The sequence below is a fragment of the Gavialis gangeticus genome, unplaced genomic scaffold (genome assembly GCF_001723915.1).
Source record: "Gavialis gangeticus isolate Ggan-Ray unplaced genomic scaffold, GavGan_comp1, whole genome shotgun sequence".
In the NCBI taxonomy this organism is placed as follows: Eukaryota; Metazoa; Chordata; order Crocodylia; family Gavialidae; genus Gavialis; species Gavialis gangeticus.
In genome coordinates this window covers 118701143-118713016 of record NW_017729024.1, presented here as the reverse complement: position 1 = coordinate 118713016, position 11874 = coordinate 118701143, and the positions used below count along the sequence as shown (strand labels likewise).

General features: G+C 40.5%; 1 protein-coding gene across 3 annotated transcripts in view; it reads left to right on the top strand.

The window, feature by feature from the left end:
* The window catches only part of KDM4C (lysine demethylase 4C), a 532790-nt gene that overhangs the window by 42188 nt on the left and 478728 nt on the right, over window positions 1-11874 (top strand). For all 3 annotated transcript variants that reach the window (XM_019517600.1, XM_019517601.1, XM_019517602.1), the window contains exon 4: window positions 2396-2510. In XM_019517600.1, the coding sequence (XP_019373145.1) occupies window positions 2396-2510 (115 nt within the window). The remainder of the gene's footprint in view (window positions 1-2395; window positions 2511-11874) is intronic.

Genomic DNA, 11874 nt, shown 5'->3' with positions numbered 1-11874 from the left:
CCTTGGGAAGAAAAACCTGTAGCATCCTTATAGGCTTGGCAGTGCTACACTGGCTAGCACTATGGAGGAAAGAGACTTGGGGGTCATCATCGACCACAAGATGAACACGAGCCTGCAATGCGATGCTGCGGCTAGTAAAGTGACCAAAACACTGACTTGCATCCATAGATCTTCTCAAGCAAATCCTGGGACATCATTGTCCCCTTGTACTTGGCCTTGGTGAAGCTGCAGCTGGAGTACTGTGTCCAGTTTTGGGCCTCACAATTCAAAAAGGATGTGGAGAAGCTTGAGAGAGTCCAGAGAAGAGCCACGCGCATGATCAGAGGTCAGGAAAACAGACCTTACGACGACAGGCTGAGAGCCATGGGGCTCTTTAGCCTGGAAAAGCGCAGGCTCAGGGGTGATCTGATGGCCACCTATAAGTTTATCAGGGGTGACCACCAGGATCTGGGGGAACGTTTGTTCACCAGAGCGCCCCAAGGGATGACGAGGTCGAACAGTCATAAACTACTGCGAGACCGTTTCAGGCTGGACATAAGGAAGAATTTCTTTACTGTCCGAGCCCCCAAGGTCTGGAACAGCCTGCCATCGGAGGTGGTTCAAGCACCTACATTGAACACCTTCAAGAGCAAATTGGATGCTTATCTTGCTGGGATCCTATGACCCCAGCTGACTTCCTGCCCTTCGGGCAGGGGGCTGGACTCTATGATCTTCCGAGGTCCCTTCCAGCCCTAATGTCTATGAAATCTATGAAATTTTGGTTGCTCTTTACTGAATTGGATGCAAGACTAGATGCCCAAAACTAGATATGGTATTCCAAGCAAGGCCTCACAAGTGCTGAATAAAGCAGAAGAATCACTTTCCTTTTACATGCAGGCAGTGATCCTATTAATACAATTCAATATGGTATTGGTTTGTTTTGCAAGAAGAGCACGCTGTTGACTCCTGTTCAGCTTATGCTCCACTGCAACTCCTGTGTCCTTTTTTGCAGTATTAAAGCCTAGGCAGTTATTTCCCAACTTTCCATGTGTGTATTTTATTGTTTTGTCCTAAGTGTAGGCCTTTGTAGTTACCCATTTTGAATTTCATTTGATTTGATTTCAGACCAGATTTCCAATTTAGTAGGATCATTCTGAATCCCAGTCCTAGGTTCCAGAGTATCTGCAGCTCCATCCAGTTAGTCTTCATATGCAAATTTTTTAATTGTGCACTCGCCTATTCCAGATTATTAATGACACTCTTGAACAGTGCCAGACTCGGGACAGACCCCTGGGGAACCCCACTTAATATCTTCTCCCAACTAGACATCAAGCCAATGATGACTACTCTTTGAACATGATGATCCATCCAGTTTTGTATCCATTTTTACAGTATTTCTCTAGACCGTATTTCCTCAGTTTACTAACGAAAATATCATGAGCAACAGTGTTGAAAGTCTTGCTAAAGTCAAGGTTTATCACAGCCCCTGATTGCTCCCCATTCATGAAACCTATTACCTTGTCATAAAGGGAAGTCAGGTTGGCCAAGCTTGATTTGATTTTGATGAATCTGTTGGCTGTTGCTGATCACTTTTTTTTTTCTCTAGATGCATAGAAGTATAGTCATAGGTCAGGTGGATTAGTCATAATTCCCTGGATTTTCCTTCATCTTTCTTAAAGATGGACACTATATTTGCCCTTTCACAGGCATCCATCACCTTACCTCAACTCCACAAATTCTACAAGAGAACAACTTTACAGTTACCTCAGCCAATTCCTTGAGTACTCTAGGATTCATTTAATTGGGCCCTGCTGACTTGAAAACAGTCAACATTTCTAATTGCTAACCTGTTCTTGCCTTGCCTTAGGCCGGTGATCATCTATTCTCCAATCCTGCCTGCTTCCCTATTCCTTTCCCACTGTGCTAGTTGCCTACTACCTGAACTTGTTTGTGAAGGCTGAAGTGGAAAAAAAAAAAAGCATTCAGTATTGCAGCCTTCTCTGCAGCATCCATTGGTAGGTTGCCCTATGCATTCAGTGAACTTCTTACACTTTCCTTGGTCTTCCTCTTAATGAGAGAAATAGGTATCTAAGCTTGAAAACAACCAGCAGAAATTCCCACCACCTCTTGAGATGAGAACAAATGCTAAGACTTCAACAACTTAGCTATCAAATGAAAACTAAATCATTACTAGTAGAATAAGAATTCAGGTCTGCTAAATATGTGAAAGGACATATTTGAAATGGAGATACTTGTCTATAAGTCCTCAGTCTCTCAAAATCAATTATGCATAATTATCATATATCATGAAGGTAGCTATTGGAAAACATGCAGATTAAAAATTGTTCCTTCACTCATTGCATTATTAATGTAGATCCTCTGAAGTTTTTCCTGTAATTTTATTTTCCCTTTGCAGATATTGCACTCCAAGATACCTAGACTATGAGGATCTGGAACGTAAATACTGGAAGAACTTAACCTTTGTTGCACCCATCTATGGAGCAGATATCAACGGGAGCATTTATGATGAAGTATGTAGTCTTATACATTTTTTTTCTTCCTTCAAATGTTAATTAACCTTACAGTTGTAAATTGAAACTGAAAACCATCTCTGCTTTGGAAATTGTCCCTATCGATCCCTTGTTAGGTTTCTAGTAAGCTTGGGGTTGGCTGTAGGTCTGAATGATCCAACTCATACAGGTTCTTGTCTTCTGAGCTAGGAGATGCAGAATCCTTGTATGGTCTCAAGAGTTATTTCCTCCTTTCAGCCTCTTCATTGTTTATTATATTGCCCTAGATGCCATCCTACCAATGTCCTTTTATTATAAGGGATGGTAGCATAGTTGTAACTAACTTGAAATAAACATATTTTCCTATTTTTCCACTGGCAGACAGGTTGCAATACTATTTTCACATCTGGAAGGTCAGTAACTGCCTAGAAATGCTTTGAGAATTGTTGCTCATGAGTTAAAACAGAAAAGAGAGGAAATTTTGTAATACTGTGTGTTGTTGACATAGGTGCCTACTGGGTAACAAGTAATTCTTAGTACAGATCTTGTTGCAATCAGAGGAATGTGAGGTAGCTATTAACACTATCCATGCCACTTAAAGAACCACCACCAAAAAAACCCAAACCCCAACCCTTTGTTTTTAAGGTTGTGGTTCTAAAATGAAACCATCAAATCAAGAGAGAGATGGTTATCTCTTCAAGAACAGATCTAGGTTTCCCATTTGTGGAATAAGCCCTTTTGCCAAACAGGTCTGGTCTACAAGGGAAGTGGACCCTCTGGTTGGTCTTATGTGCCATGGGGACTTTCTGGGCTACTTTGTATTCTCTTCACTTCTCCTAAATCAGGGGTACTCAATCCCTGGGCTGCGGCCCGGAGCCAGGCCGCAGCGGGTCAGCTGCCGGTCCACAGCGTGGTCGGCTGCCGGACTGGAAGTGGACATAGACCGCTAAACCGTGGCCCCCCAGAGTCAGGCAGAGAGGCTGCGACTCCTTCTGTAGGACCCACAGGTTTTGCCCCCCTTCCTCCCCCCCTGCCCCCTGGGGGCAGGGATATCCTTACCTGTCTGCCACCCAGAAATTCCGGCCGTGGTTGGCTGTGACTGCTGGGTTGTGGTTTGCCAGGCCATGGCTTAAAAACTTTCAGAACCCCTATTCTAAATCATTCCACTCAGCACTTCTAGCCATATTGCCTGTGTTCTCTCCAATTACTGAAAGATGTAATCTTTAGCAGTGGCAGATAGTTTGAGGCCCTGCCCATAATTCATATTTCTTGGCAGAAGACAATTTTCTTAGAGTGATTTTTTAACAAGAGTTCTGAACACAATTGGGTTCAGTTGACAAAGATGGCATGTGAAGTCAGTTTCCAAGCTAGGTTAAGTTATTGAATGACAGTTATTAACCATTATTAAAGGATCCTTGTGGTCCATCTCCAAGGCAAAGTAGTAATCTAAACATGCAGAAAGTTTTGAATATCTGTAGAAAAATGATTTACAGAGCAAATGTAGGGGGGCATTGCATTGGGGGAGAGATCACTGAGCTTTCAAAACATGGAAAGGGGTAGTTGGTGTCTCAACAGCAAATGGCTCAAAGAATCTGAACAGAAAGGGGACTGAGAACATTGCATTTTCAAGAAGTAGAAACTAGTTATTTTTATTTTTTCTGTGACTAGGCTGAAAATGCTTTTTTCCCCTTCTATCTTGAAGTATAATCTAGAGATTTCATAATCCATTTTTTGTTTTATTTTAATTCCACTTCATCGTGTTTATAATAAGTTTTGATTTTGTTAAGACTATTCTTATGTGGGAAACTAAGGGTGGAATGTTTCTGGAACCACTACCTCTTTCTCAGTTGAGGGGCATGGGTAGAGGTTTGCTGTCCCAAGGATCTGTGTTGGGAGTATGCTACAGTAAATAAACAAGGGAAGAAGCCAGAAGACCAAGGGACAAGAAAAAAATATGACTTAACACTGAACAGAGGACTAATAAGGATTGCTGGTGGGGATGGAAGAAATAGACATAGAAAAAAAGCAGGCAAAAGAGAGAGAGAGAAGAATGATTATTATTTAGATGTATGTATCACAAAAGCTCAGAGTCTTTACAATAAACAAACAAACCATAGCCAGGATTCCCCACATAGAGTACCCCAAACCCCAAGAACTGCAACCTCTTCACACCCCCAACACCTCTTCTCCTTTAACTGCCCCACTTCGCACCCAAAGGAAATTCCTCAACTCCCAGTATCCCCTGCAAGTCCACATGTCCTCTCCTATCCCCTGTGGCTGTTGCCCCCTCCACCTGCTTCCCTTTCAAAAAATAAAACCAACTCGGATCCACCCTAACTCCTCCCCTGCCCCTGCCCCCAGTAAACACAACACTAAATTCAAAAGAAGACTTGTGTCCCTGGCTCTGTCATCTCTGAAGGCCAGTGCCACAGGGTAGGGTACCCCTTGGCATTATCCCAGGGTAATGCCTACCCAGGGAGACTTGCCAGCTTTGCAGGACATACAGGCTACTTGGGTCCTCCTACCTTTCAGGTGGCCAAGATGGTGTCTAGGCTGGGTCCCAGCTCCCTCTCCTTCCCTCCCTAGGAAGTAGTGATAGCAGCAGTTCTTCAGTCCAGAATGGTGACATCAGGAATGGTGTGGCATGCAGTCCACAGCCAGGCTCAAAAGAATATGGTAGAAAGGGAGCAGTATGGCCCTCTTACCAAGTCATTACTTTGGGGGAGGGGGTTGTGACTAGAAAAGTGGGGTATTGTTTATAAGAACAAGTTTTAGTTTGAGACAGTTTTATTGCCCAAATTATTGTTTATCCACCAGATGGTGCTGTTGGGCAACTAATAGGTTTTAAGTTTATTCTGCTTGAAGGCAGTGCTAAAGGAGAAGCTTCTTGACTAGATCCTGAATCTAGAGGCTGCTTTTGCCTGTTTGTTAATTTCAGGATTATTATTTATCCAAAAAGAATGAATGAAGTACAAGTATTTACCATTTTGCTCAAAGAATGACAAAAAGGAGATGGCATAATCAGTTTCTCAGACCAAACAATTTGTGATAAAGGAAACATATTATTTATATTTAATAAAATGAAGAAAAACAATTCAAACAGCATACTGTAAAGCAACTCAATTATCAAAACACAATAAAGCAAAAGTTTACCTCTTTTTTTTTTAAAAAGGCCAGCTAAGGACATATCTAATAAGTCTCAGATTAGATGTTGCATCTTTGGGTTTGTAATAATTCATTACCCTGTATGCATGCAGTCTAATATTCAAAAGTAGAGGTAAAAGTTGCAGTTATCCAAGTCCATTTTTTGTTTAAAAAACTCTCCAATCCTTGATTTAAAATGGGACTAATTCTGAAAATGCTATGTTTAATTTTATATTAACATTATCTCTGAAACATTATATACTCTGTTTTTTTTTAATTATTAAAAACTGGTTTCTAAATGTTTCTGAAATCCATCACTCTCCAGGTCCTTGGACAGTTGCTCATTTCTACTATATAGAAAAATAGCTTAGAAGAAGGAGCATACATGTGTTCCACCTCCCCTGGCTGGAGAGCTCCACAGGCAAGCTTTCCAGCCAGGGGGCACTAGATGGGTGCTCCCTGGGCCACTGCTGCCCTTAGGGGAGCCCATTATTAGACTGCCTGTCCTTTTCTTTTGTCTGGGAAGGGAAAGGCTGTCAAAAGGCAGTTCTCCAGCTTTTAAATCCACATGTGTGCAGCCGAGATGGGCTGCACAACAGGAGTGATTTTTAAAGCCTGAGATATGCAGGGAAGCAGGACTGAGGGGAGCCTCTCTGACCTGGCTCCTGGCTCCTCAGCTTTTAAATCACTGTTTGTGCTGCACAGCTGGCAGTCTGGGGAAGCACAGGGAACATTGTTCTGCTGTCCACACCCTCCGGGATCAGACTTGGAGGAGGGTGAAGTGTACACGCTTTCATTCCTGAAAGAGTTTCTCTTGCAGGGGAAGTCTTCCGGGTTGACCTGGAAGACATTACTCTGAGCATATTTTTCCCTGGGAAATGGAATGAACACTTACATGTTCATAGTTTCTACTATGGGAGAGTGCCTGGGAGAATAACATTACTCTTGTTATTTTTTCTTTATGTCAAAGAATGATAGAAGATAAGGGGTTTAGAGGAAAGATCATAATTGTAAATTCTGGAATAAAAAATGGCAAAAGGAACAAAGCTGTAGAGTCATTTTTATATTCTTGCAGCCAGCAGAATTAATACAAACTTTGATCTTCTGATTTATGATGTTACCTAGGGGACCATAGGGCAGGCACAGTTAGGGCTTGTCAAATTCTGGCCGTTTTTGACACCTCAGCCTGAATGACTGAAGAACCTATGTACAGCCAGGTTGACTTGTAGGGGGAAGAGCAGGCTTGGGAGCTCTGTAGTAGCCAAGCTTTTGGCGCAAGTCCAAAGTGGGATTCAAACTTAAAACTTTGGAACCATAACAAGCTGCCTTAACTCTACACTGCCAGTGCACCCCAGCGTATTATTACCAGAGATCCTTGGAAATATAGTGTGTTATTTCATGGCTAACTGTCTATCTACTTTGTTCACCAGTTAAATTTTTATAAACTCAGAATATTTTAAAATAGTACTTGTTCTGAAACACACAGAAGTGAATGGAACAGAAATTAAACACAGAAAATTTAATAGATTATATTGTCCTGTGTGTCCCTTTTTTCAACATTTGATTACAGAGCTTTGTAAGAAAAGAACAACCTAGTTGACTTGAGAAATAATTCAGGAAAGAATTGCATGAAAGGATAAATAACAGCATTGGATATAAGTTAAGGTCATGATTTCCTGTATTTTTCTAGATAAACTGGGAAGCTTTTAAAAATGTTAGATAAGTATTCAGAGGCCTGGGCTGTTTTTGGATTATTATTATTATTATTATTATTATTATTATTACATCAACTTATTCTGGGTAAAAACATTTGTGCCTGGTCAACCCTACAGCTTACATTGTTAATAGCATTAGTAATAATTATACAACAGTATCAGTATGGGCTGACTGCAGTGTGACTGAAAAAGGAGTAAGAGATTGTAAAAGAAACCAACAAAAAACCCCAACGTATTTCAAAAGTTGAATTTAAAGGGCATTCTGTTATGATTGAGTGCAGTTATTTCAAGGCACTTGTCTTTACTATAGCATTTAGTTTTAGTTGATCTATTCAGGTTATTGCACTTGAGCCAGGCTAGTTTGAGTAAGAATAGCTGCACTGTGAAGCAGTATTTAAAATGTACAAAATCAAGTGAGTGTTCTACTTGGGAGGAAGAGGGCCAAGACACAAGAGAGATGATTAAATTGGGCTGCGACTTTAACTCCTTTGGGAACTCTGCCTAGCAATAAATCCTACACTGTTGGTCATTCTTGAAGGTTTCTGACTGATTTGGTGAGCTGTTGCTAGTCAGTCCTTCCCCTTGCATCGTGGTCCCAGCCTATTGCAGGAACCCCTAATATCATTCGCTCATATGAAACCTTAGGGAAAGGGGATGGTGAAAGGGTTGGGGGAGGTTGTGTTGTCTCTGGTGTCTTTTCTCTAATTCCATTTTTAGTTCCAGTTTATGAGAATCTGAGTGGATTGTAAATGGAAGTAATATGAGCTCTGTTCTTTTGGTCCAATCTATATTCTTTTGGAAAGAAATCTTGGGACTCCACCAAAGTTTGTATTCCATAAGTGTCCTTCATTTTATAAGGGGTGCTGAAGCTAAAATTGTTGGGAGAAGGTATTGGGTGTGGTACAACTCTGTATAAAAAGAGATACAAGCTGAAAAGGATTGTGCAGGGCCTTCAATATAAAAATGAGAATTTTGACTGCTGCAGAAAGGAAAGAGGAACAAGTTAATACCATATTTACTTGAATATAAGATAAGGTTCACCCCTAACATGTTGGAGGTGGGTGGGGGGGAAGAGGTGAAGAGGGAAGCTCCTCCTCTTATATTCACATATAAGAAAACCTCATTCAGTACATTGTTTGCCAGTAAACTGCCAAAAGCAGTATGTGCTGAGTAATGGGAACCAGCTATGATGATGGTTAAATGCAGTCAAACTAAGCATTACCATAAAACACATGGGTGATGTTGGGCAAACATACTAATGGGAACATACCACAAGGATATGTAAGTGCAACCCATCTGAATAAGATTTATGGTTGTCATGGTGAAACACAGTATTGAATACATTCTGACTTCCTCTTTACTCCTACAGCTGAGCTGCGCCTCTGTCCCGTTTCCAATATTCCTATTTCTTTACCATGTCTTTAAATGTCTGTCAAAAATCACCAAATGATAACAAATTTTATAATTTTTTCATATATAGGATCTAATTATTGGGGGGTGGGGAGGAATTCTCTTATTCAGGATGATCTTGTATTCAAGGAAATACAGTGTACTCAGAAAAAAGTAAAGATGACAATTTTTGTTGGAGGCTTTTTTTCTTAAGGGAACTCAAAGGGAGAGCAGTGTCCATGTTACAGGGGTTGGGTAGGAGGAAGTTGTGTTGTCAGACCCAGAATGTGATGGTTGTGAAAAGAGATTCCTTAGTTTCCACCATGGTGTCCACAGAGACTCATGCAGCGCTTCTGTTCTAAGTATCTGACAGCTTGGTGAATCATTGTTGTCTTTGCTCAGCTACTGAATTGAGGCTTTTTCATTCTGAGGTATTTTCATGTTACTTTGTAAATAAAAATGCCCCGGTGGATGGAGTTATCTATTGCTATGGAAGCATCCATAACTTGAGAAGACAAAAGTGGTATTGTCCTTGCTTGCTTTTTCAGTCCATGTTGTTGGACTGGCCTTATGCCACAAGTTACAAATTGTGACCATCTTGTCTGAGGCTCTGAGGTTTTTTTTAAATTGAATTTTAGTAATTCCTTACAGTGAAAGAGGGCTATGGTGTGCTCCCACTCAAGAAACCTAGCTTGGTGCTGACAGTTGGGGTGTCAACCTGTGTCCCCTCTCCTTTCTTGGGAAGGTTAGTGAATAGGTTGTGGCAGGATAACTAATAGTTCCTTGATCCCACAGCCTTCCTTGACCACAGTTTGGATACAGACTTGGGGCTGGGCTTGAAACTGTAGTTTGTTTCCAATCTCCTACCGTTGGGAAGGACAGTATATCTTCTGGTTCTTCAGGATTTGCCACCAGGCTTGAACACAGTTGGCTGTGAGGTTTTTGTCATCTCACTTGCCGATGCGAGTAGGGACAGCTAAAGCTGCTCTGGAATTGTTCCATCTCTGTCTCTTTGTGAGAACGCCAATGGTAGTTGTTGGTAATTGCTCATCTGCCTTTAGGGCTTGCTTTCATAGAGCTAGTAACATACAGACTGTGTTGTTATCCCTCTTTTAATGTGTCTGACTCCACTGGGTAGGTCAGTGAGGAACTAATGATTCAACGTTACGGTACCTGATATCTTTAATCTCATGGCCAGAGCAGTAGAATGAATTACTGAAAGACTAGGTGAACTTGAGTCTTGACTAAGAGCCAGTGGGCCCCAGTCTGAGATAAAGTTGAAGAGCAGTTGGAAGAACTGTCAGAATTAATGAAGAGCCTGTGATTTGCCTTTTCTTAACAAACGTGGTGACAGCCCAGGATACAACAAACACCTATCCTACAAAGCCAAGGTATATTTCTTTTTTTGCCAAAATTAAGTTCCTGTAATGAAATGTACATAGAGTTGTTTGGTGATTCCCAGTGGCTGCAATTAAGAATATAAGTGCTAACCTAAGAAGTCCTAACTGGTCTGGGACATAGTTAACATGAGATCCTTTCTTTCTGTTTCATACTGACAGTTGTAATTAATAGATGCATATGGGCAGGAGTCACCCTCAATACTGGCTTTGGAACTCATTCCCAACCCTACCTGTCAATGTTCTGTATATCATATCATCCCAGGGATGCTGCAGAACCCATCTTTTCTATCTGTTTCTTTAGGTAAGGACAGGAGGCAGCTTAATGAAGGAGTTAGTTTTTCTGTATTATTCTCTGTGTGTTTAACTTATGGAGTAGATGCCCAGATCATTAATTCTTTTCTAAAGTTGTTTTATAAATTTTGAAGAAATACTAAAAATAAATAACCAGCTACATGTATGCAATAGTGTTCAAGCACAGGTTGTTCTGTGCATCTTTTCCTTTTCCTGTTGCCCATATTATTCTTCCTCTAATGAGTTGTTTTTTTTCTGAGCTATTTAAATTAGTCATACTTTTTTTTTATGACAGTAGTGGAACAAATAACTTATTTGTCAGGTTATTGGAATTATTCTATATAATAACCAAAGGGAAAATTCAGTGTACAACCAGCATAGAGCGTAATGCATACAAACAGAAATTACTTTTCAAAGCAGGAGCACAGCAGACTGTTAGCTGATCAGTAAAAACGAAAATCAAAGAATTGTTTCATACCACCCATTGTAATTACCTTTTAAAAGGGAAAATGAATAGACGTTAATTGCATGTCAGACCTATTTTATTAATGTATTTTATTCATATCATGGAAGGCTGTAGAAGTACTCCTCACTCTATTTAAATTCTTGACCTATATGTCTTTCTCTTTAGATCTCTAAAGCTGCAGTTTTTTTAGTCCCCTTGAGAAAATTCTACAGCTTTTTTGGAAATTGTGAGAGTTTTTAAGCATTTCCTAGAGCTGACAATGAGCTTTCTCCTTACACCTCCACATTGTATTGAAAATGGATTCAGATGCTATTAATAGAGCCACAGGCACTCTGGCCATCATTTACGGTTACTGAGTCACCCAACAGATTAGTTGTTGTCATTGTTGTCCTTTGGGGTCAAAGAATACTGCATTTCATTTTATGGTTGAAGTGCTCAGTGATAGGTTCTCCAGTGGCTGCTAAGTTTTGGTTTGTTTGTTTTGTTTGTTTTGTTTTTTGTTTTTTGGGTTGTTGTTTTTTTGTCCGGGATGGACAGGCTGGACGGATAGTGGTGGATCTTGTGTCCTGGGAGGGCTGATGCTGATACCAAAATGTTTGTTTTAGATGCTTGCACTTTGCAGCCCTGATGCATTTGGTATTCAGAGCTAGTTATGCCACTATGAACCAAGCATAAATAAACCAATGTATTTTTAGATACTCATTATGTGACAACCAATTAAGCTGTTTTTCCCCAAACTGTGTAAACTTTTCCTCCCAGGCTGAGAACTTTTACGGCATGAATGAAGTTGTATTGACTAAATGAAAATAGATGACGTATCTGAAATGTAGACATGATGCTTATTTTGTTGCCCATGATTGTCTAGAGATTTACTTTTCTGCTGGTGGTGGGGGAAGCACTAGAAAACTACAGATAAAATAAATTAGCATCATAAAAGCTGATGATTAAGTGCAGTGTAAAATAATTGGATCTACTATAAA